The 24,029-nt window shown below is 35.1% G+C and overlaps 4 protein-coding genes and 2 long non-coding RNA genes across 7 annotated transcripts; 4 read left to right on the top strand and 2 right to left on the bottom strand.

Moving 5' to 3' along the window:
* The first annotated feature begins 1,481 nt into the window (after positions 1 to 1,481).
* On the top strand, positions 1,482 to 2,451 carry LOC114418603. The gene has a single exon (XM_028384035.1). The coding sequence runs from the start codon at positions 1,577 to 1,579 to the stop codon at positions 2,210 to 2,212; it is 636 nt and encodes a 211-aa protein (XP_028239836.1). The 5' UTR covers positions 1,482 to 1,576; the 3' UTR covers positions 2,213 to 2,451.
* A 4,888-nt stretch (positions 2,452 to 7,339) lies between these two features.
* Positions 7,340 to 9,347, top strand: LOC114418600. Of its 2 annotated transcripts, XR_003668058.1 has the most exons (3): positions 7,340 to 7,797; positions 8,834 to 9,137; positions 9,172 to 9,347. XR_003668058.1 is itself a non-coding variant. In XM_028384033.1 (2 exons), the coding sequence occupies exons 1-2, from the start codon at positions 7,444 to 7,446 to the stop codon at positions 9,065 to 9,067; spliced, it is 588 nt and encodes a 195-aa protein (XP_028239834.1). In that variant the 5' UTR covers positions 7,340 to 7,443; the 3' UTR covers positions 9,068 to 9,345. The 2 variants fall into 2 exon arrangements, 1 of the variants encoding a protein (XP_028239834.1); XM_028384033.1 differs by having other exon boundaries at positions 8,834 to 9,345.
* LOC114418601 (protein YLS3) lies at positions 9,306 to 10,976 on the bottom strand. Its single transcript, XM_028384034.1, has 3 exons — positions 10,436 to 10,976; positions 10,138 to 10,215; positions 9,306 to 9,908 (listed from the first exon to the last, which is right to left on the bottom strand). The coding sequence occupies exons 1-3, from the start codon at positions 10,791 to 10,793 to the stop codon at positions 9,757 to 9,759; spliced, it is 588 nt and encodes a 195-aa protein (XP_028239835.1). The 5' UTR covers positions 10,794 to 10,976; the 3' UTR covers positions 9,306 to 9,756.
* Positions 10,977 to 12,129: 1,153 nt separating this feature from the next.
* LOC114418602 lies at positions 12,130 to 12,795 on the top strand. Its single transcript, XR_003668059.1, has 2 exons — positions 12,130 to 12,217; positions 12,414 to 12,795. It is a non-coding gene; the product is annotated as an uncharacterized LOC114418602 (long non-coding RNA).
* Positions 12,796 to 13,308: 513 nt separating this feature from the next.
* On the bottom strand, positions 13,309 to 14,381 carry LOC114418599 (dehydrin DHN1-like). The gene has a single exon (XM_028384032.1). It carries the CDS (start codon positions 14,333 to 14,335, stop codon positions 13,607 to 13,609), a length of 729 nt encoding a protein of 242 aa, XP_028239833.1. The 5' UTR covers positions 14,336 to 14,381; the 3' UTR covers positions 13,309 to 13,606.
* A 5,796-nt stretch (positions 14,382 to 20,177) lies between these two features.
* On the top strand, positions 20,178 to 21,257 carry LOC114417822. Its single transcript, XR_003667937.1, has 4 exons — positions 20,178 to 20,263; positions 20,512 to 20,763; positions 20,997 to 21,073; positions 21,198 to 21,257. It is a non-coding gene; the product is annotated as an uncharacterized LOC114417822 (long non-coding RNA).
* Positions 21,258 to 24,029: the final 2,772 nt, after the last annotated feature.

The raw sequence follows: 24,029 nt of genomic DNA, 5'->3' as shown, positions 1-24,029 counted from the left end.
TTATTTTAGAGTGTGTTGGGATGAAAGAAGTTAAAATGTTGAGAAATTTTAAATTTTTAAAATTTTAAATATTTTAATTGAAATTCTTTTATTTTTAAATTTTTGTGTTTTGATAAAAAAAAATTAAAATTATGAAGATGAAAAAAAAAATGAATGAAAAAAAGAAAAGATATAATTATTGTGTTAGTTATACGTGTTCCGTTCAGACCTTATCCATGTTTCCATGATATCATTGTTTATGATTTATTGAAGAAGTAAGTAAAAAGAGAATTTCAACTTCTCACCTTTTAAAAATAAATTGAAATTCCAGACTTTTAATTGTTTAAAATTTTATTTTAAAATTTTAAATTTTTCACAACAAAACATCCCAACAATAAATTCTAGATTATCAGAAATTCAAATTTTCTAATAAATTTATTTCCTCCATTAAAATTTTCTCTATTCAAAGATACTATTCTTAACTAAAAATAAACGTAAATCTTATGGGACGCGACCGGCAACCAGCTAACAATCCAATACCCATCTAGTATTACTTTGAAAAACATGCAACCTTCTTTTTCCTTGCCTTGCGTTTGATTAAAAAATAAGCAATAACTTGTCAACACAAAGCCATATCTAATCTTTTTCAAAAAATATTAAATAAATAAAAGATAGCAAAACGAAATCAATCCAAGCCAAGAATCTACAATAAAAAAAAGTGGTAAGTTAAAAAAAGAAATAAAAAACACACATGATGTTTCCTATGTACGTGGTCCCCCCACCGGACTCCAAACCGCTATTAACTTTAGTTAATTGCCAGAAAAGAAAAATCCGCTGTCTCCAATAATGGCCAACGGATCTCTCACGCTAAAAAGGAAATTTAGAATCACACACACAACATTAATTTTTAACTTTTATCGCTATTTTATTTCGTGCAGCTTTTTTAGATATTTGCAAAATTTTAAAAAGATAAATAGTATTTTTTTCTTAAATGTATAAATCAATAACCGTTTGATCTATGTAAGAACGTAGGATGAAGATTTTAATTTAGTTACTGAACATATAAAAAGTGCATCAATTACCACTCTTATATTTAAATAAAAAAAATCGTGATGCAAAAAATAAAAAACTCCTGATAAAAAAAGTGAACACGCTGACTTGGTAGAAGAAACAAAATACTTAAGTGTAATTAAACTTTACATCAATAAGTAATTTTATAATAAGTCAGAAGATGAAAATTAAGAATATCTTATAACTCTAATAAGAAATCAAATATAATTTAATTAGGATGGTTAAAAAAAAAATATTGAAAAAAGAATAGTAGTATTGTATTATCTTTGTCAAAAAGAAAAAACAAGAAAAGAAAGAACGAGAGGCCCGTGAAAGAAGTTGTTTTTATTATTTTAGCGATATGCACGCGCCTGTCACCATCTGGCATTACGAATTAAAGCAAACAAACCCTAACCCACTTTTCTTACCATTATATATACCATTCATCCTTTCTCTTTCCTCTCACCCAAACACTTCTCTTTTTCTCTCTCTACACTCTATTCAACCCTTCACATTTTCTCTCTTCTTTATCTTAAATTACTTTTCCATGGAGGAAAGCAAGAAACGAGTCCGGGACGAGTCCAGCTACTCACCCGAGTCCCAAACTCAGCTGGTCGACTCTCCCGAGTCTGAAAGTCAGCGGGTCGACTCACCTGAGTCTAAGATTCGTCGAGTTGACTCGTCCGAGTCTCAACTCGACTCGGTCCTTGACTCGGAGGTGCGTCTACAAGACGACATTTTTAACATACTTGACGACGCCGATAATGTGCCTGAGCGTGACTCGGTGCAGGGTCTTGACTCAGTGATCAAAAGCTTCGAAGATGAGATAAACGCTCCTGGTTCGGATTCTGGTTCGGGTGACCCGACCCAGGAACCAGACTCTGGGGAGCTACAATCTAACTTGGGGTATCTTCTAGAAGCCTCTGACGACGAACTGGGGTTGCCGCCGACGGTTGTTGACGGTGAGGAAACGGGTCGGGTTGGTCCGGAAATGACGGAGCTTGCCAGGTTAATGGGTTTTGAAGATGATATACCCAGTTATGATGCATTCGGGTTTGGGTCAGGGTTTGCGGCGGAGAGTGACGGCGGCGCCGGAGGTTTTGTGACGGTGGATGGGTTGTTTGACTATTCGGACCCGGCGGCGGATGTTTTGTGGCGGTCGGAGTCATTACAAGCTATGTAGGTGACCGCGGCGAGATTTTGCGATGGTTTTGGCAGAAGGGTGCGTAGGGGTGGAAAATGTAAATCTAGGAAAATATTGGGGTTAAAATAGGAGGAGGAAAAAAAAGGGTAGGGTAGCATAGAAACGTGGTAGGTAGATGTGAAAAGTTGTAGGGTTTGTTGTTTTGGTTTTTTCGTTGAATTCAATTGAAACAAACTGGACTACTTGATGAGCCGTTTCAGTTTTGTTTTGTTGCTTCATTTTCTTGCATGGTAGAACTTTTTTTTTTATATATTTAATTTATTTATCGTTCAAAATCTTTTACATTTAAAGGAGTGCTTAATGGTTCGGAAAAAATATCCTCTTTATATATAAAATAAATACTCTTTTTTCATTATTAAATTTGTTAGACGCCTGATAAATTAGTCTCATTATTTTACACATGGTTGCCTTAATCCTGCATTTAACTACTATTACTATTTTGATCCGAATTTAACATTTTTGTCTGTTTTAATAAATATATATTCTTTTCATTTTGATAGAAAAAATAATTGATTTAAATTAATATTGTTTATATTTTTTGGCCTAGACATTTTGGCTTAGAAATTAATATTTTTCAACATTGTCACATGAAAAACATTATAAAGATTTACTATTATTTAATTAAAAATTATTATGCCATTTAATAAACAAGCATCATATAAAGTACAATTAATAATTCTTATATTGTTTTACAAATAATATTTTAAATGATTTTTAATTAATTTATAAGATAAAAATATTTTTTTAAAAATAATTAGTAATAAAACTTTTACTATTTTGATACCTTAATATACGTAGAGAGTCAAGTCAGAAAAAGAATCCAATGTTAAAAAATCCGTATCATCAATCGAGGTCATTCAATATTACACTTTGTTTTAAGTTGTTTGGTTGAGGGAAAAAAAAATACAAGAAAGGAGAGAGAGAAAAATTACTTGATTGATATGAGTGTAGAAAAAGAAAGGATATTTTTTTCTCTTTTCTTATTTAACTTTAGTAGAAATGATGGATAAAAAATGTATAAAATATGCTTTCAACATAAAAAAAAAGAATCTAGTCAATATACTAAATAAATTAGGCTCTCAATACTAAAAAAATAAATAAATTGTAAGCAGGATGAAAAAGAGATTTAATGAAACGATTAAGACATCTCAATGTTTATCTCTCAAAAAGTATTTCACAACAATTATTTATTATTCGTTTATAGGATTTCCTCATTTTTCAAACCTGTGAGCTTTGTCTGAGCCTGAATAGACTTGTTAAAAGAATAGTTTGTTGTCCTTGGAGTAGCAATGAAAAACAAAACTTGAAATATTGCCTAGAGAAGCAAGTGTTAAAAAAAAAACTTGCTTACAATTAAAAGTAGAGATTCCTATAAATTTGTATTAGTAGAAATTGTTGTAGTTTTTAAGTAAATTATGAGAGAAAATCATTAAATGAGAAGTGTGACAAACCAAAATTAATGATTTTTTTATAATAAATTTCAATAAGAGATTATTAAATTATGTTAAAAATAAAATATTAAAGAAAGAATAACTAACATTTCTCTTAAGATAAATTGTTATGTGTGTCTTTTCTTCCCTTGTTACACTAACAATGAAGGGAATTGAGGATGTATGATAAACATTTTTTGTTTTATCTTAAAGATTCTTATGAAAACTAAACATCATTTATTAAACAATACACTGGTTTTGATGTATTGTAATTCGGAACCTTGGTTAAGCTTACAATTTGTTTTTTTTTCTTCATGTGTTTGTTAGAAAAATATTTTTCCAAATATTTTGAAAATACAACTGAACCCCTTTTATTGTTTTATTTTGCATGTCTTTACAATCTGGTATTTGAGTGTACCTTTACTAGTTGTGCACTTTCCAACATTAATGGAGAAAAGTCATTAAAAACTTCATTGTAGAGAACATTAATCAGTGGATCGTTGAGGGAGCCTCCACCACAAGGCCTCAAACTTTCTTTGGCTAGGACTACCTTACTAGTAAGACTTGATGAAAATGGTCAACTAATCTATATCAGGTTATAATGAAGGGAGGTTTTGAACCTCCTAAGACTGCTTGAAAAGTTCTCATTATAGTATTTTATTGGATTTAGGATGATATTGACAAAATGCAACTCAACGCAAAGACTAGATATTTGATCAAGTGCCTCCTATATATCAAGATAAAAATACAAGGTATTTGGTTGCAAGGATTCTAAGGAAATGTGGAACATTTTAGCTTCCACACATGATAGGGCAAACAATGTATATAGAGAATCAAAATCGATCAATCCTTTGAGGTGATACAAGTTATTCAAGATGATTGAAGGAGTGACTATAGTCGAAATGGTTGGATGATTTCAAATTGTCCTCAATGATTTTAGAGCTAAGAGGAAGAAGTACACCGTAGAAGAAAATAATATAAAATTTCTTAACAATCATCTTTAAAAAGAAAGACTCTAATATCGCAGTAATTTAAAAAGTTTAGGATCTTAAATCTTTGAGATGAATGAGTTGTTTGGATCGTCACATACTCACGAACTTTATTTATATTAAAGAAATGTTGTAAAGAAGAATACATTCATTTCTCAATTTATTTCTTTAATTTTAAAAAAAGATATAAAAATATTATATAAATATTTTCCTCTCTTAATTTAACTATAAAAGATGTAAAGTGATTTTACCCTAATCACGCATATTTTTTAAAACTAATATTCTCTTTGAAATTCCCAAGCACACTTGTTTAATAAAAAATTAATTACTTTACATTAATTATTAAAATTTTATGTATTTTTTCTACTCATTAACTATATATCTATGTATACCTCTTCTGGAATCAGTTATAAGTAAAGAAAAAATATTTCTTGAAAGAGAGGAGAAATAAGTAATTAATAATATAATATAATAAAATGAAAATAAAGAGAAAAGATAGTTATTGATTCAATATTTAAATTTTTTGAATATGAAAATATTTAAGTTTTTTTCCAAATTAACTTATGAAATGGTTAAAATCAGCTTCTCTGATAGACATTTTATAAATTAGCTCAGGCATAAACTAATTTGTATTTGTGAATAGCTTAATTTGTTTTACGTTCTGTTACAAATGCTTATTAAGAATTTTATAACACCCTCTTAGCCTAGATGTTTTATTCCAAGAGAACTGTTCTTGGGAGGTAATTTTGCATGAGCAAAATAAGTTAATTATAGATGACAAGGTCGGAGTATTAAAAGAAATTGTATATTCAAGACTAAGACTCAAAATTTAGATCACTAATTAAGTTGGATTAATATAATTCCATGCTCACTGAAGTTGCAGATAGTTTTGATTATGTAGTAGTGGTAGAAGGGATTATGATCTGAATTTTACATTTTAAGAGAATGGTGTTTTTTCGGATCTTAGTTTTGTTGCATCAATTGAAACAAACTAGAATCCTTGGTGAGCCGTTTCAGCAAAAAGAATCCAATGTTAAAACATCCGCATCAAAAAAATATCCAGGTTATTGAATATGAACAGTGGGCATGAAAAAAAGCCTGAATTACACTTTTTTTTAAACCTTTTTTGGCTATGAAAGAAATTAAAATTAGAAGAAAAGAAAGAAAAGTGAAAAAGCTAAAACTGAGATAACTTTTTATTTGTTTGATAGGAAAGTAGAAGAAAATTAAAAGAAAGAATAAATCTTTAACTAGGTAGAAAATGATGGAAAAAATGTATATTTATATAATTTTTGGTGTGAAATATGATTAATCATGGTGTCGGCTAATATCAATGAATTCCCACGTAGCAATTAACTCAAGAAAGAAATTGTGTTACAGATCACATTAAGGTCCTAATCACCCTATCCCCAAAATTGAAGGAGATCATGGGTCTCATGGTTTTAACCACTTATCTCATCGTGAACGTTGCTTCCCATGTTCCCATAAGCTATATATATATATATATATATATATATATATAAACGATTAAAACATTAATTTTAGTCATTGCTGTTAGATGATTATTTTTATGATTTTATTTATTTATGAATCTTATACATAAATAAAATGTTGATTACATATATGAATATAAGTATATAGATATTCAGTGAATGAAAAAATAAAAATAAAAATTGATGGGTATGAAAACGGATATTATAACACCCTACCTAAATCCTACCGATTATCGTTCCTATTCATTATTGGATACCAACTCATTGTCGACCATCCAATGTTGGCTGTCAATTTCTTATCGACTAAACTGTTTTGGTGTGAACAATAATACATGAATATTCTTAAATTAAAAAAAAATGTAATAAGAAAATAAAATATGCTTAGTAAAAAAATACACCTACTCATTACCCAGAATAAACTAAAACATGAATGATAAAAAAAATTAAAAAATATTTTAGAATCTCCATCTCTTTTCATAAATTGTTCTCGTGTTTTGTCAACAATGTTTTTTCTTCTTCTTCTTCTTTTTATCATATGATTATCTATCATCATTTATGCCCGTAGTTAGAATCTCTATATTAAAGATTCTCATAAAAACTAATCATCATTTGTTAGACAAAACGTTAATTAGTTTTGATCTATTGTATTTCTGAACCTTGGTAAAACTTACAGATTGTTTATTTTTCAATATGTAAGTTTGGAAAAGAAGATTTTCGCAAAGATTTTGTAAATAGAATTGACCCATTTTTGTGTTTTCTTTTGTCTTTACAACTTGGCATCAAAGTCCAGCATTAAGTAAATTTTAATTTCTTTAAATGTGATTAGTATAATTAAACAGTATAAATTATCTTTTTTAATTAATGTAAAAATTAATTATTGACTTACTTGCAAATTTATCATCTGACTTTAAAAATTCTGTGAATTTTATTACTTAAAATTTTAATTATTATGCATTTTATAGCTTTTGATGTATAAAAAAAAGTTAAAAAAAAATAAAACTATATCATTTTATTACCAATGTGACGATAAAATGGTATAAAATTTGTAACATGAAGAAATTTGTAATTTTTAATTACACAAAAAAAAAATCAGATTAAAAAGTAATTGTTGGCATTGACAATTTTTAATTCTGATTTAACATAAAAAAGAAGACAAGACAAGAAAAGAAAATCCTTGTGGATAGGATGCAATGAAAAGAGCAAACGTTGTTTGTTGGTGTGTTAGGCACCACGGAGGCATATCATCCTTATCATCATCTTCATAAAATTATATCTTTTGCGCGCATTCTCATTCACCAATGGCGTTCACCGTCGCCATTGGCAGTGGCGTGGCTATAATCCCCTGCGGCAACACCACCACCGCAATTCCTTACACCCGTGGTGGTGGTCACCGAACGAGAAGAAAGCTCCATCTCCATGTGGCGCGCGCGAAGAAGCCCCTGAACGGCGACGGCGTTTCCATTTACACTGAGCTCCTCAAAACCGAAGTTTCCGTTTTCGAAAATAAGCCCCTTGGCGACAACGATGCCGCTTTGAAGTTCGTAGAGAAGATAGACCGTCAATTTCAATACCCCGATTTCTGGGAAGGATCCCAGTGGGACTGGTTAGGCATCTTCGTCAAGTTTTCCCCAATCATTGGCGTCGCTGTTGCGGTATAGTGTTTTTTTTTTGTCGGCAAATGTTAATTGTCAGTACGGTTTGTTTTTTGTTAGTGGGGATTCACTTCTTCTAATTCTTGTTATTGTTATTGTTGTATTCCTTATACAAGTAGAAATGGATTAGGGAGTTATTAAGTTGTGTTTCGATAAATTTCTCAACAAATACTTATTATAAGTAAAGATTTTCTTATATATTAACTTATCCATAGGTTAAAATCAACCTCTGGAGAAGCTATCTGAAAGAGCTCTGGAAATTAACTTATGCATTGACTAATTTTGATGGTTCTGTACATAAGTAGAAATGGATTAGGGAGCTCTTAGTTGTAGATGTTTTATGTTAAGAGAACATACTTGTTCTTGTGAGACAATTCTGCTTGAGTCAAGTTAAATAACTGTACTGTAGATGACACAGTCTCAGTATTTAATGTAATTGTACATTTAAGACTCGAACTCTGGATCACTAGTTAAGTTAGAACAATTTCATGCTTGTTGAAATTGTAGATGCTTTTGATTATGTAGTAGTGGGAAAAGCGATTATGATCTTAATTTTAAATACTAAAAGAGAATGTTGTTGTTTTTACTCTTAGTTTTGTTGCATCAGTGTCGTGTTTGCTTCCTGTGCGTTTTGCTGCATTGACTTGCTTCTGATTATAAAACAATTTCTGTTAATTTAAGGGGTTGTACGTTTTAGCAGAGAAAATCAGGCCTTAATTTTTTCTGGGTGGTATCGAGTCAAACACTAATATCTCAATGTAATGAGATTTGTTTAGGTGATTGAGCTCTTCTAATTGATGTTATTCCATACACAGGATGAGACTCTTAATTTATTTACAAAATTTTGAAGCCTTCTTTGTTTTATTTTTTGAAAGAAAGAAAAAAAGTTAATGGAAATGGGGTTAGTTCTCACAAAGTGGGTACTAGGAGAACAGTGCGGAGTCTTGTCTGGAAATTTTGAGTGTAGTCTAGTCTCGCAATTTACACGTTGATTCAATCAAGGCTTTAAACGTGTTTATGTTCACTGGGATTGTAGGCATGTCTTGCTATCTACGGTTGCTTTACATTTCATGAACCACCAAAAGAAATGAGGGAGGCTGCTGAAAGGCTGTATTCTGTGCAGTCCGGCGTGGAGTCTAGTGCAGAGTCCGGTTTGGAGTCTAGTGCAGATTCCAGTGTGGAGTCCGGTAAAGTTATTGAAGAGCCTGATGCATATGACTCAGATGTTTTTGATTCCAATCCAACAGAGGTAGCACCTAGTTTGGAGTAGACTCTCCCTAGATACACTGCAAATATACCTTATTTTTAGCATTTAAACCCAGGTGAATGGATTCAAACCTTTACTGCAATTAATTTTTAAGGCAATGCTTCTGGTTACATGTAAACCCTCTTAAAGTGTATCAATTTTGAGACAGATCAAGGGAATTAGTTGTATGTGTAAATGTATGGTAGTTATTCGTTGCCCTGCATCTGATTACTCATATGTTGTCGTCAATCTTGTATATCTGTTCTAGATCAGAACTACTGAAATAGAATCTTTTACATACATACATAGTTCAGGGTAAAGGTTGAGTTCCAATCGATACTGGTTTTGTTGAACTAGAATTATGTGTTACCATCTCCTTCATTTGGTATAGAATTTTGCTATAATTCATTAAGTGTGAGTAGGAAATTGATAGTTAATCACACGATGATTGATTGTTTGTTTATAATATAATGACAACTAATTGTTACTTGGAGAAAAAGTTCATGAAGGCACAAGGGAGGAGGAAAAGTTGTTTTTTAATGTCTAAATAATAATAATAATAATACCTTCTATCAGAAAAGATGTTTATTTTTTTTACCTAAGAATGATAATCTAATCCGAACTCCCAATATAAATGACACTGCAAAGTTAACTTGAATAAATTTGTCAATCCTAGCCTGTTTACTAAATCACAATGAGGGAACATATGAAAACTAATAGTAGTACAGCACAGATGGGAACAATAAAATTGCTAAAGTTGGACCAACAACAAATCTGTTCCCTGTCTTCAAGTTAGTGGCTTTGCTACTTCCAAACCCAATCCCCATCATGATTGGTCTTGGTGGCACCGAAAATGAGGGAGAAGCTACAGATTCAAAAGAGAGATCATAAGAAGCATGATTTAATTTCAAGGACATTGGCAAAGGAAATTATTAGTAAGGAACATATAATCCGCGTTGCAATTAATATGGAAGCTAACCTAGCTTTTAAAGGTTTATATTTTCCATTCATTTTGAAACCTAAAGTTTCTCGTACCAATACAGAAGTCAGAGGAATGGATAAATGAGAATGGAAAAAGAGAGGTGATTGTTTACCAATAACGGTGGAGTTGTTCTTTGTCCCAAAGGAAACTTGTGATTGAGGAGAAGTTGCAGGCATATGCACTTGTTCCCCTGTGGCACAAAAAATGAAGGGAGAATTGATTCAATACTAAAACTACAAAACTCCAGAAGTTAGTAATTAATGTACACAGAATAGGCTAAGAACAAGAATGTGAAACCGGTAGGTTTAGAAATAACATGAAAAATCAAGCACAGGATACACTTTTGAAACAAGTCAATTATAAACAAATGCTAGATAGGTTTTAAGATTGAATATGACAGTTTATGTAACCTAAACAGGCCGACATATTGGCATTAACTTGAAGGGAGCAAAGAGCTGGCAGCTGCAAAGCAAGTGTTCTGTTGATAGGGAGAGACCTCAAGTTAGTGCCATTGAGAAAGAGGCACAGACAATGTGGCTCTTGGCTGTAGAGTTGCTTGAGGTTGCCACAGCATGCTGACCCTGGAGAAGGGGAAGTACCCTGCACAAATGTTGTGCAAGGAATAAGGAGAAGGAGGCTTGGTGTGCATTGAGCTATGGTGGGGCTTGAGTCTTGTGAAAGTATGTTGGGAAGATGGGAAATCAACAGCAAGAGAATAATCTGACACAAAATAGGAACAAAAAATAAATATTTAGGAGAAGCCATCATGTAATGTGATCTTGCGGTGATGGGGAAATATTTACCCAGGTGTCTAAATAGAAAATTGAGTGTGAGTTATTACATGCATGGTATGTGAGTTTGATCTGTAACATGTATTTCTTGTTTCTTCATGTGAAAAACTAACTCATTGAAAAGCTTAAAATGTTAGGTAAAGATACAATAGTTTAATTTTCATGATCTAATTTTTTTACCCTACCAAACCAATTAAAAATAACTCCATATATAACTTTTAAATATAGTAATTACAAAATTCAGCAGTTTTACTATAAAGTTTTCTCAATTTTGATTATAAGATATTTTGAATACAAAATAAATAAATAAACAATACAAATACTCACAACAATCCTCACTCTATCCCTACCTTTCCCCCTTTGTATTTACCTTCCTTCCTGTGCACAATTAGCATGGTATACTTCCAATTCCAAGATAAAAATGTTTCAGTTGTTATTGTTAAAATGAAAAAGATAAGAACATAATTGTCAAATCTGGAACAGAAATCAAGGGAACCCGTTCACAGGGTCCCTGGTTGGACAGCTGATCTGGATAGAAAAACTGCCTCTACCATAATAATAATAATTAATCTAAAAAGTACAAAAAAAATAGCGGGTTGACCAAATCTTGTTAAAAACTAGCATTCCTGGTTCGTATGGTAGTTGATGGAAGTCCGTTCCATAATGAACCCGGTTCGGATGCTGGTATAAAAAAAGATCTTGTTAATAAAAAGGTCACAAGATAGATACACATTTGTTTATTGAACGTTGAAATGCTGGGTAATAAACCAAAAATAAATAAAATCTTGCATGTTAAATAATGATAATTTCACAACACAAGCACACGATTTGCTTTATATTAAATTTTTTTGCAGGCAGAACACTTCATTCTAGCAGAAGTAAGATCTTTATGCCTTTTTTTTCAAAAGAAAGTGTGCTCTTCCTTTGTTGATGTAGTGGCATGGACAAAACGGGAACAAAGAAGTCGAGAATAATGTGACATAGTACGCTACATTTGCCTTCCTTGGCAGACCTATAGACACAAAATGAATCAGATTCAGCAATTAAAAGGAGCATCAATGCCATCAAACGGAAATGCTAACCAGCTCATTATAAACCCTTTTTGGCTCTCAAAGTTTTGATGTTGCTTGCCTTTTAAGATTCACTTTGCCTTTGCTAGCTCACTCATACTATTTTGGATTTTCAAATTCCTGTTACTATCTCTCTCTCTCTGATTGTTTTCATGACAGTGAAGGCAAGCTCTAATCATCATCTTTTGGTTTTTTTAATTTAGTTCTATAAATACCATTCGAATCATTTTTGTTTTCTTTGGTTTGCAGTACTTTTGCATGGTGATGAGGATCAATATTGATTGTAATGGCTGCTACAGAAAAGTGAAGAGAGCCCTTCTTGATATGCCAGGTTAGGCATCATGCATGGATCATCCTTAATTAATTTCTGCAATCTTATAGTTCTGAAATATAGAATTAAATTGTAAACTATTCTATATTTCTTTGACTATGCTATATATTGTTTTCTGCAATCTTATAGTTCTGAAATATAGAATTAAATGGTAAACTATTTTATATTTCTTTGACTATGCTATATATTATGCTAGAGTTGGATACCCATCTCCTAGAAAAGAATCAGACAAGGGTAATTGTGTGTGGAAGGTTCATTCCACGGGATGTTGCAATCATGATAAGGAAAAAAACTAACCGTAGAGTGGAGATATTAGACATACAAGACCTGAGTGAGAGCAATGCTGAAATGGAAGACCAGAAACCAATGACCAATAATTGGACACTTCTAACTACTCAGAATCAAATGGAAACATGTCTGGCTTGAGAGAAAGAAAGAATATTGTCTCATATTTCATCCATATATGTATCCACAAGTGAGTATGTGACTTGTACCATTTTTTTTAAGTATTCCTCACTACTAATCATTGTAATAATTCTAGACATTACTAACTTATAATTGCATCTATTTCTGTGTTTGATTGTAATTTCTTTATCAACTAAAATATTTAACATAGTATTTTAAAATTTTTTTATCATTTTTCAGGAAAATATAATTAGGTAGCTTTTGAATTAGGTTGGGTTTTAAAAAAGAGGAGTTACTGATGTACAAAAGTTTTGCCTGTGAAAACTAGTTGGAAAGTATCGTTATACCATCGATCCTTTTTTTTTGGCAACTCAATTTTTTAACATCTATGATTTATATATTTTTTCTTTTACTTTTTTTTTTGCAAGGATTATTATTTTCTTACTCAATCTTTTTCCCCCAATCTACAAGGACCACAACTTACATCGCTCGCTCCCCCTCTTCATATTCATCCGACTCCATTCAATCACCTGGTAAATTTATAACAATTGTCTCTTTTCTTCCCTTTTTCTCTTTTGTATGCATGTAAAAAGATACTTATCTTTTTAGCTTCGTACGTGTTAACGAAAAATTTTAGTTCCTATGTTAGGTTTTAAGAATCTAGAGACTTTAGAAAGGCTAAGAAAGAAAGAAATATAAAAGCTGGCTTCATTTCTAAATCCAAAAGTGAAGAAACCTGCTCCACAACCGCGTAGGCTTAAGCCCAATAACTCTCAACATATATATTGGCACAACATCAATGCCTTTATTATGCTTTATATTTCAGCCACGTATATGAGAACCCTTACATTACATGCATACATTTTTTATTCCTCTATATAATATACTATAACCATATACTATATCCTCCAAGTACATATGTAGCAAATTTATTCAAAGACAACAATATTATATATATACTATATGCATGCATGCACGATGCATCTACTTGTCACTGTGTCCTCCAGGAAGCTTCTCCTTAATCTTGTCCAGTATCCCTTTCTTCTCGTGCTGACCACCATGAGATTGCTCATGCTGACGATGCTCCTTCCCATACCCTGCTTCAGTGTGCGCACCCCCAGTGTTGATTCCATAGCCAGTTCCACTTCCATAACCAGTGCCACCAGCTGTTCCATAATCAGTACCACCAGTGCCTCCATAACCGGTGCCACCGGTGTTTCCACTTCTAGGACCGGCTCCTGTGTCCGCGGTGTCGGTTCCATAGTAAAGGCCACCTGTATTCCCATGCTGCCTTCCAGTGTCACCAGCATAACCACCGGTAGTCCCATGTTGTTGGTTATGGGTGTCTATCCCGGGATTGACACCAGTACTTCCATGATGTCTGTCGGTGTTTAGGCCATAAACACCGGTAGTCCCATGATCTCTACCAATGTCTATTCCGGGATAAACACCAGTAGCATCATGTTGCTTGTTAGTGTCACCGTCGTAACCACGACCAAAATGATGTCTACCGGTGTCTTTTTCGGGATAGACACCAGTAATATCATGTTGCTTATTAGCGTCATCATTGTAGCCACCAACACTTTTGGTGGCTACATAAGTGACACTAGTGGCATGAACCGGGTTGCCATATTCGTCAGTTTGCCTCTCAACATTGCCATACTCGTCGACCTTGCGACCCTGATCATCGTAGTGCTTCTGATAACTTGCCATAGTTGTTGTTGGTTTTGGTTATAAGGAGTAGTTGTGTGTGATGTTGGATGATGAAAGATGGATGCAAGCACGGGGTTTATATAGGAAACCAAGCATAAAAATCCGGTGAAGGAGACTTAAAAGTCTGACACGTGCCGTGTGGCGTTAAGGATGTAGCTGCCACTGCATGGACACGTGTTGGTGTCTTTTTTGAGTGAAGCCCGTGTCGTGGCTTTCTGATTCAAGGTTTGACACGTGCGGCCCAAATGGATAAGTCTTTAGCTAGCTGGGCCCTGGATGGATTTGAATTTAAGCGGTGTTAGTGACTCTGGATTTTGTGTCGCTGAAAGGGCGAAAAGAACGTGGCACCTGTGACAATTTGACAAAAGATACAAGAATCCCGAAATAGTCACAAAAAAAGTTTAGTGGCAAACATGTTAAATTTTGATAATTTGTATTTTGTACAAGTTTTAGCATGCACATCAGAACAACCAATATCAGTAATTTAAAATAAATATCAATCTTATAAAAAATATTTGGACGTGAGTATAACGTTTACAATCATAGTTAATTGAAGTTTTTTTAGAAGTTAATTGAAGTTTTAAGATGACATTAAAATAAATTTAATGTAAGATATTGTAAAATAATAGTAAAACTTATATCAGCACAAACTATGATGTATAAACTGTGCATATAGCCTTGGCAGTCGGCAATACAGATAATTAGGCATGACAACGAGATCTTGAATTCGTGAGGTCTATTCCGGACCAGTTCCGATTTTGACAGGAAAAATTCAAATTGATCAAAATCGAAATTAAATTTTCCCCAATAATCAAATTGAGATTAGGGTTTGAGGATGAAATTCTCAATATGGATCCCCAACTATGAAGTATATACTGTCCATATAGCTTTGGCCGTCGGCAATACAGATAACGGTAGAATAATGAAGCGGGACTACTTGATGTAACTTGGGTTGGGCTATCCTAACCAGGATAGTGTTATGAGTAGGGTAGGTATTACTTTTGGGAGTTGCTAGGTGCACCCAGCAATATTGCTGGTGCACCCAGCAATTTTAGTGAATGGTCATTTTACCCTTTAAGTTAAAAATTTAAAAACGCGCTCCTCTTCTCGGAAGACCACTGCTACTTCTTTTCTTCTTCCATTCCTGTTGATCCTCCGTGACACCGCGAGCCAAGCTTTCGTCTTCTTCCGGACACCACGAGCCAAGCTTCTTCTTCTTCTCCGTCTTCTCCGCGAACAGCCTTCGAGGTTAGTCTCCCTAACTCTCCATTGCTTTTACTATCCAGTATTGATTCAGCGTGGAACCTTAGGATAGTAACCTTAGGGTAGTAACCTTAGGGTAGAAGACGAGCGGGGAGAAGACGAGAGTACGCCGGAAAAAATGGCGGAAAAGGATGACGGAGAAGTCTTCCGGAAGACCCGTTAGGGGTTCTTCCGGACCGGAAGAACCTTTTCCGGAAAGTTTCCGGAAGAAGTGTTCTTCCGGAAGTAACCAAACGTCTTCCGGAAGAACACTTCTTCCGGAAGACTTCCGGAAAACGTCTTCCGGGAACTTTCCGGAAGAAGTGGTTCTTCCGGAAGAATTCCGGAAGACGCGCACTTCCGGAAGATCTTCCAAAATTCCGGAAGACCTTTCCGGAAGAACCCTTCTTCCGGAATGTTTCCGGAAGAACCACTTCTTCCGGAAGTGGTTTTTTTGTTTTTTTTTTGTGTTTTTTTTTTTAAATTTTTTTTAAACAGAAATTGTTTTTTTTTTAAATGAATTATTTTATTTATTTTGGTTATTTTGTTTTTTAGATTTTATGAAAAATGAAGTTTGGGTTTTTGATGTCATATTTTTTTTATAATTTAAATTGTGTATTTTTACTAAATATTAATTTGTAAATTAATTTTTTTTTATAAAAGTAGTTGTGTTTGTTTTTGTTTATTGTTTTTTTTTAAATTAGTGTTTTTTCTTTAAAAATGAAGTTGTCTATTTTTATAATTAAAGTTGTGTGTTTTGGAAGTTTTATAAAAATACTAATTTTTTATAATTAATTAGTTTATTTTATTATAAATGAAGTATTTTATTTACTAAAAAAATTGTGGATGTTTACTAAATAATTTTTTTTTACATTAGTTGTTTAATTTTTTTAAAAAATTAAGTTGTGGATGTTTAGTAATGAATTATTTTTATATTAGTTGTGTTTTGTTTTTATAAATGAAGTTGTTTATTTTTTTTAAAAAAAAATTAACTTGTTGATGTTTACTAAGTAATTTAGTTGTGTTTTTTTTTATAAATGAAGTTGTTTATTTTTTTTTAAAAATTAAGTTGTGGATGTTTAGTAATGAATTATTTTTATATTAGTTGTGTTTTTTTTTTTTTTATAAATGAAGTTGTTTAATTTTTTTAAAAAAAAATTAAGTTGTGCATGTTTATTAATAATTTTATTTTACATTAGTTGTTTTTTTTTATATAAATGAAGTTGTTTAATTTTTTTTTAAAAAAATTAAGTTGTGCATGTTTATTAATAATTTTATTTTACATTAGTTGTTTTTTTTATATAAATGAAGTTGTTTAATTTTTTTTTTTAAAATTAGGTCGTGTATGTGTGAAAATGATTTGATTTAAGTTAGTCTTATTTGTTTATAAATAAAGTTGATTTTTTATAAAGAAAATTGTGTATATTTTGACCGAAAAAAAAACGTGTTCGACATGATTTACAGATCATGGCCAGAACACGAGGTTTAGGTCGTGCCATAGGTAGATTTGTAGGCAGAGATAGAGCTGCTGACGAGGATGCTGGCGATGTTCCCGAGAGGCGTAGGCCTACTGCCTCAGCCCGTAGGCTACGCGTTCATCAGATGACTACGGAGGGACGTGATATGGCTGAGGACGTCGCTGACATGACTGATGATGTCCCTGAGCAGCCTACGGAGGCACCTGAGATGCGTGCGGACGCACAGGGTGCTGATAGTGGTGAGGGGTCAGATGGTGATGATGCTGCAGAGGGATTCCCTGGTGGTCCACGTGACCCGTCAGTGCTCACATCATTTGCCGAGCATGTTGCACATGCCGTGTGGAGTGGACAGGTATTTTAATTTGTTAATTATTTGTCATTGTTTATTTATTTGTTTATGATTAATTTTTTTTTAATAATTGTATAATTTGTACTTCAAATCAGGAACGTCCTGATTTGAAGTTAGTGTCACATGGGAGGAAGCTGACACTGATTGGGAGGCCAGTGCCTGAGATTGAAGGCCTGGTGGCTGCCACAGGATTAAGTCCACTGATAGATTGTTCAGTTATTACTGGCGATCCTGGACTTATATCCGCATTTGTGGAGAGGTGGCACAGTGAGACTAGCACCTTCCACCTTCCAGTAGGAGAGCTGACGATCACATTGGATGATGTGTCGTCCATTCTACATTTGCCCATCACTGGCGCCTTGCACAGTTTCCACGCTCTTTCTACGGAGGAGGCCAGATTCTTGCTCACGGAGTTGCTGGAAGTGTCTGCGGAGGAGGCCAGAGCCGAGACAGCGCTCACACGTGGAGCATATGTACGATTAGGATGGGTTCGTGACATTTATGAGACCAGATGTCAGGCCCGGCGGTGGATTGTCGCAGCTCGCGCTTATTTGCTGCACCTTGTCGGTTGCACTCTTTTTGCTAATAAGAGTGCAACATACGTGCATGTGGTCCACCTTGACGCTTTCCGGGACCTCGCTCATAGTGGTGGTTACGCTTGGGGGGTTGCCGCGCTGGTTCATATGTACGACCAGTTAGATGAGGCTTGTAGGACCACCACCCGACAGCTTGCGGGGTACTTGACGCTATTTCAGGTAAATTTTGTGTTTATTAATATGTTAGGTTCGATTATGATTTAAACATGTTTTTATGTTATGTTAACCTCAATTATTGTGTAGTGCTTGATCTATGAGCACTTCCCTAGTGTGCATCAGTGCGTGACTGACGACACATACCAGGAGACGTCCCCACGTGCTTCCCGGTGGTTGACGTCGAAGGCGCACATGAAGGGCATCACAGGAGCACCCTACAGGGCACGTTGTGATGGTTTGACCGTCACAGATGTGTCCTGGTTGCCGTACACGGAGCATCGGGGTGTTAGGGCGTTTCAGGAGATTTCATCGTTCCAGGGTCAGCTCAGATGGGGTCCTATGATCGTCGCAGTTCGACCGGAGAGGGTGGTACGCCAGTTCGGTTACATCCAGAGCATCCCTCCGCCGCCTGTTAGTGCACGACTGTCACAGGATCAGATAGATGACATGTGGATGGAGTTTGCGGATCACTTACTACCTGCGGGTCAGCCTTGTTTAGTGCCTGGGCAGGTATCTGCGGATTACATTGAGTGGTTTTTCCGCATATCTCACCCTTTCATGACACCGACCCAGGCAGCTGACCAGCAGAGGGATGCACCAGCTGCAGACCCTGAGGACTACATACAGCCGCCCAGCCCCCAGGTTCCAGTGGCATTTGACCCCCCTCCATATGTGGTAAGATTATTTGCGCGTTTAATGTTTTATGAGTTGTTGTTTATTTTGAATTTCATAATAAATGTTTTTACTGACTTTGACAGGATGATTACGAGGGATATGAGGCGATTGCACAGAGGTTGGAGCGTGTGCTCAACCTTAGGATAGTCACTGCAGGCACAGAGTTATATGACATTATGCAGGACTGCCTGACGATCGCGAGAGGGGGACCCAGTGCTGATGGGACGGTCAGGGCTCGTCAGAGACGCCGCACGGACCATTGATCATTGTATTTATTTTGTTGTGTTGTAGTTGACATGAATATTTGTAATTATTACAGTTTTTGTTTAATATAGTTGACGTGTTTTGCACAGTTTATTATTTTATAATATAGTTTGTTATTCCGATTGTTTGTGGCCCTTAAGCGAAGTTTACGGTTGTTTTAAATTTATTTTTAAAAAAAGGGAACTTAGAATCATGAGTTTTGTTTGTAAGAATTACATAAAAAATAAAAGTTTTTAAAATGATTAATAATTCATAAGTGAACCCTTTTTCCATGTTCAAGTACCGATGTTTGTAAGAATTACATAAAAAACATAAGTTTTTAGAATCATGAGTTTTGTTTGTAAGAATTACATAAATGAATCTTTTTTCCATGTTCAAGTACCCATGTTTGGGATTTTTTTGCGTGGGTGTGCCTGTGCCCTGAGACAATGGAGGGCGGCCATTTCTCATGTTTGGACTTTCAAAGAATCCAAAAAAAATAGTCCCGTTCCCCAGTTCCGTCAACTAACACGTCAAAACAAAGCGTCAAAATCCAAAAAAATAGGAAATGAACCCTTTTTTCATGTTCAAGTACCCATGTTTGGGATTTTTTTGCATGGGTGTGCCTGTGCCCTGAGACAATGGAGGGCGGTCATTTCTCATGTTTGGACGTCAAAGAATCCAAAAAAAATAGTCCCGTTCCCCAGTTCCGTCAACTAACACGTCAAAACAAAGCCTCAAAATCCAAAAAAATAGGAAATGAACCCTTTTTCCATGTTCAAGTACCCATGTTTGGGATTTTTTTGCGTGGGTGTGCCTGTGCCCTGAGACAATGGAGGGCGGCCATTTCTCATGTTTGGACGTCAAAGAATCTCTCTTGTCCTCAAAATCGAATCAATCGGATAATTAAGAAAAAAATTCTTAAAATAAAAAATTAACTCTTAAGAAATGTCCTATGCACGGACGATTGAATAAACTATACGATTTATATATACTCAGAAATATAATCATTGATGGTTACTTCTGCAATAAGTTTTTTTATATTTTAATTAAGGCGTGCGGATTCACGGGCTCCACTCACTGTTACTCACGCAGGACAATCGCGTCCTTTCCTCTTCGGTCTTTTTTATTCCAATCTTTCTTTACTTACTTAGTACGTGATTTTTACCCTCTTAACGTTGCAGTCGGTGTATGTATTTTGAGCTTTCTATTCCTTGATTTCAAGTCTTGTTAGTTGCATATTCACGTTTAAGATAATCGCGTCATTATGTGCTATTTTTTTAAAAAAGTTTTTTAATCGGTGTATTTTGAGCTTTTCTATTCCTTGATTTCAAGTTTTTTAGCAAGTGTTACTTGTTGCATATTAGCGGTTAAGACAATCACGTCTAATGTGGTTATTTTCTTTGGTCACTGTTTATGAACTTGTTCCCTTTTCAGTTTTGGTTTTGCGTCGTGGTGCATTTGTATTTCGGAAGTTGAACGGTTTGCATGTGAGTAAATGGGCGTATGCGTTTGACGACCTAATCAGTTTATACTTGTCTAGAAAGCAGAGTGCTGCAGCTGTCCCCTCAGAGTTCTTCTTCCTTCCGCCACCGCCACCGCCACCACCCCCTTCATCTTCCTTCCGCGACTCCTCCTCCCCTTCCCCTTTCTTCCTCCCTCCCCCGCCACGCCCAACGTCCACTCAAGGTATGCTTTTTTTTTTCGTTCTTCCTCTTCTGTTACTCGAACGTAGTACTCCTAAAGATCTGAAAAGGGTACAAGATCTGGCACTAAAGATGCTGTTAGTGCTTTGGATGGAAAAGGACCGCGTTTACAAACCTAGCTTTTTTAAATTTTGAGTTTTTAAATATTCTCATCGTGTAGTGTGGCTTATTTATTGTTACTATTCTTTAACTTTCATTTTATTTACATTTATACAGATGGTCATGCCCATTATTCTTCAGAAAGATAGGAAAATTATAAGCGCCGTGAAGTGCTTAGACCCGCCTTTTGAATTGTATGGATTTTGTTCTTTCTTAAATCATATTTTATTTATTTATTTTCAAAAAAACTTTGGAAACTGTTTTTTATAATGTAAATGGAATTTATGGTGTGATATGTTGACGTCAAACTATTTGCAGGCCACAAGAGTTGAACATAACTTCTCTAGTTTCAACAAAAAAGATATCTAACCTTTCAAAACTTCTCTAGTTTTTTATAATGTAAATGGATTAATTGGTATGATGGATACATAGTGTGTTTAGTCTTCATAATGAATACAAATAAATAAACAATGAATGTTTAGTCTTCATTTAGGTCTACATAGTGTGTTTTGAATGACATCAAGCTTGTGTATTCCTGCATTCTACTAATATATGGAATTGCCCATTGCTTTGCCTGAGAATAACAATTGGTTGACCACAACAGCGCTGGGGGCGGCAACGGACAATGGTCTTTCAAATAAACCTGTTGTACATGAACAAACATTATATCATGCGCTGACCGTGCCAAACGAACAAGCGAAGTCATTGCATAATTGTTACACTAACTATATTCAATGTACCTGAACAAAATGATTTCCAAACACGTGACCGACACATATGATGCGGTGGCCAGAAGAGTCAGGTGGTGGTTGACTTCTAAGAGGGAAAAATGTCATGCTTTGTTGTTGGGACAACGATACAAGGATTACGTTATACCGTGAAGCAATCACATATCCCATGTCTGTTATATCCATCCACTTGTCCACACTAATCTGAATGAACCAAACATACACATGTAAGTAATTTAAACATTGTTATTAAAAAAAATTAACCTAAAAACATACCTTTGAAAATCCATCAACAAGTAGGGACAACTTTAATTGTTCAAATCTCTCTGTGCCACCGAAGAGGTTCATGTACTCATGCGACCACCTGCCAAGTTCTTTAAGCAATTCATTACGCACTAACGGCCACGAATCTTCCCCCATACCTAATAAAGCGCCAATGGACCGATATCCACAGTTACCGTCCGCTTTCACATCCACAACGTCACGAATGAAACCTTGAAAGAATGACGCAAATTGATCCAACATCGGGATGATCCTTGTTGGCTGACGCGGTTGAGAACATGATGCACTTCGTTTCACTGGAGAGTTGCTGCTTTGAACAGAATGAAAAGCATCAACATACTCCCAGTAAGACGGATCACGCTTTGTGGATGTTTGACTTCTTTTCATCGGTTTCTTCGGTGCACCTTTAGTGTTCACCTTTGATGGAGGAGGGCACATAGAGTTATGATCAGGGTATGCGATTTCTCGAAGTTTACTCTTCAGATTTACTTTGCCAGCCACATCAAGTTCATCAAACCTTTTAGATATGACCTCTATTTCTTCCTTGATGGTGACTTCCGTCTCACATAACCCTTGGTCTGAAAAGCAAAGTCTCCTCCAAAAAAGATGGACTGACTCTAATGGGATGCTGCTAGCAGTATACCTAGAAAGCTCACATGCACAAGGAAGCCCGTGCGTGCTTCTCATCACACAACCACAAGAAGAGAGATTGTTGCCGAGATAACGTAGACGGTCAATCTCAGAAGCAATCTGATTTAAAGCATCCCTCGAAACCATCCCAAGAAGCCTCTTGTATAAGGTTTTTTTATATACATGGCCAACCACATGCGTACTGGTTTCAAAGGATGCTTTAATTTCGACGTGTTGCAGCGTGATCATGTTGTTCATGGCATCCCAAACACTACATAGGTCTCCAACGCTATTTTGTAGTACTCTTTTGAGAGCCCAATGAGCTGATTCAACCCTACATTTAAAATACACAACAAACATGAAAATATACAACAATTAAATACCATTTAATATTAATCGTTACTAACAAATAAAATCAGTTGTTAATACCTGTTTGTTGTTGTGTTGCCTAGGTGCATGACCTTATTCGTCCATGCTGTAATAAATTTTTCCTTGTGGGGGATAATCCATGTGTCGTTAACATAGTCAACGAACATCGGCCAAGGCGAACAAGCAACTTGAAACTTCTGATGTGACTCATGGAACTCGTATTCGGACGGACAATCAACCAAAGTACCCCAGTTATCCATTACATAGTCCCACGCATTTTTTTCCCCGATTAAAGATTTGCACTTCGCCTTCACATTCTTATCGATATGAAACCTGCACAACAAATTAGTAGACTCGGGAAACACAGTTTTCACTGCATTCATCAGTGCTAGGTCTCTGTCAGTGACAATAACAAGAGGGAGGCGATCGTGTCTTAAAAATAGGCCTCGAAATCGTTCCAAAGCCCATACAATATTATTAACACGCTCAGCCTCCAGATATGCAAACCCAGCAGAGAATGTCATCGCCGTTGGTGTCACTCCAACAAAGTCAAGTAGTGGGAGTCTGTACCTGTTTGTTTTGTAGGTACTGTCTATAAAAAACACCAGATGACATGCATTGCATAACTTTACTGCATCTGGGTGACACCAAAACAGATCACGCACCACAACTTCATCCTTCAATCTATGCCAATGAATGTATTGATCACGTTCGAGAAGCTTCATCAGATGCTGCATTTCGGTATCAGCTCCTCTTATTGAAGAACGATATGCACTTCTTGCATTGTAAATTTGCTTTATCGTGGTGTAACTGTCGGCATTGTGTTCCTTCAACGTTAGCAAGATGTTTTTCGGTTTCACCATCGACTTTGTCATATCAGCAATAATTTTCTTTTCTTCCTTAGTCAATCGCCCAGCGTATGGATGTCCAACTAAGGACTTCGCCAATTCATGATTATGAATCCCACAGATCAACTTCACCATCCAACCTTCCCCTCCACGCACTGGTTTCCCACGAAGCCTGAAGGGACAACCACATTTCCTACTCCCGGTGTCTTTTCTAACGAATTCTTTATTTCTACACTTGTACGTACCACTCCTTTCACACCCAATTAACACAAATGAACTTCTTCCTCTGCTAC

Source organism: Glycine soja, chromosome 7 (assembly GCF_004193775.1).
Source record: "Glycine soja cultivar W05 chromosome 7, ASM419377v2, whole genome shotgun sequence".
Lineage (NCBI taxonomy): Eukaryota > Viridiplantae > Streptophyta > Magnoliopsida > Fabales > Fabaceae > Glycine > Glycine soja.
This window is presented reverse-complemented; position numbering and strand designations above follow the sequence as displayed.

Bases quoted from the DNA above. Each gene is read 5' to 3' on its own strand.
- LOC114418601 (XM_028384034.1), bottom strand. From the start codon at position 10,793: ATGATGGCTTCTCCTAAATATTTATTTTTTGTTCCTATTTTGTGTCAG. The intron at 10,216-10,435 runs GTTACATAAACT...TTTGTGCCACAG, and splicing joins CAATATGTCGGCCTGTTTAG to GGGAACAAGTGCATATGCCT. The intron at 9,909-10,137 runs GTAAACAATCAC...TTGAATCTGTAG, and splicing joins GAACAACTCCACCGTTATTG to CTTCTCCCTCATTTTCGGTG.
- LOC114418600 (XM_028384033.1), top strand. From the start codon at position 7,444: ATGGCGTTCACCGTCGCCATTGGCAGTGGCGTGGCTATAATCCCCTGC. The intron at 7,798-8,833 runs GTATAGTGTTTT...CTGGGATTGTAG, and splicing joins TCATTGGCGTCGCTGTTGCG to GCATGTCTTGCTATCTACGG.
- LOC114418599 (XM_028384032.1), bottom strand. From the start codon at position 14,335: ATGGCAAGTTATCAGAAGCACTACGATGATCAGGGTCGCAAGGTCGAC.
- LOC114418603 (XM_028384035.1), top strand. From the start codon at position 1,577: ATGGAGGAAAGCAAGAAACGAGTCCGGGACGAGTCCAGCTACTCACCC.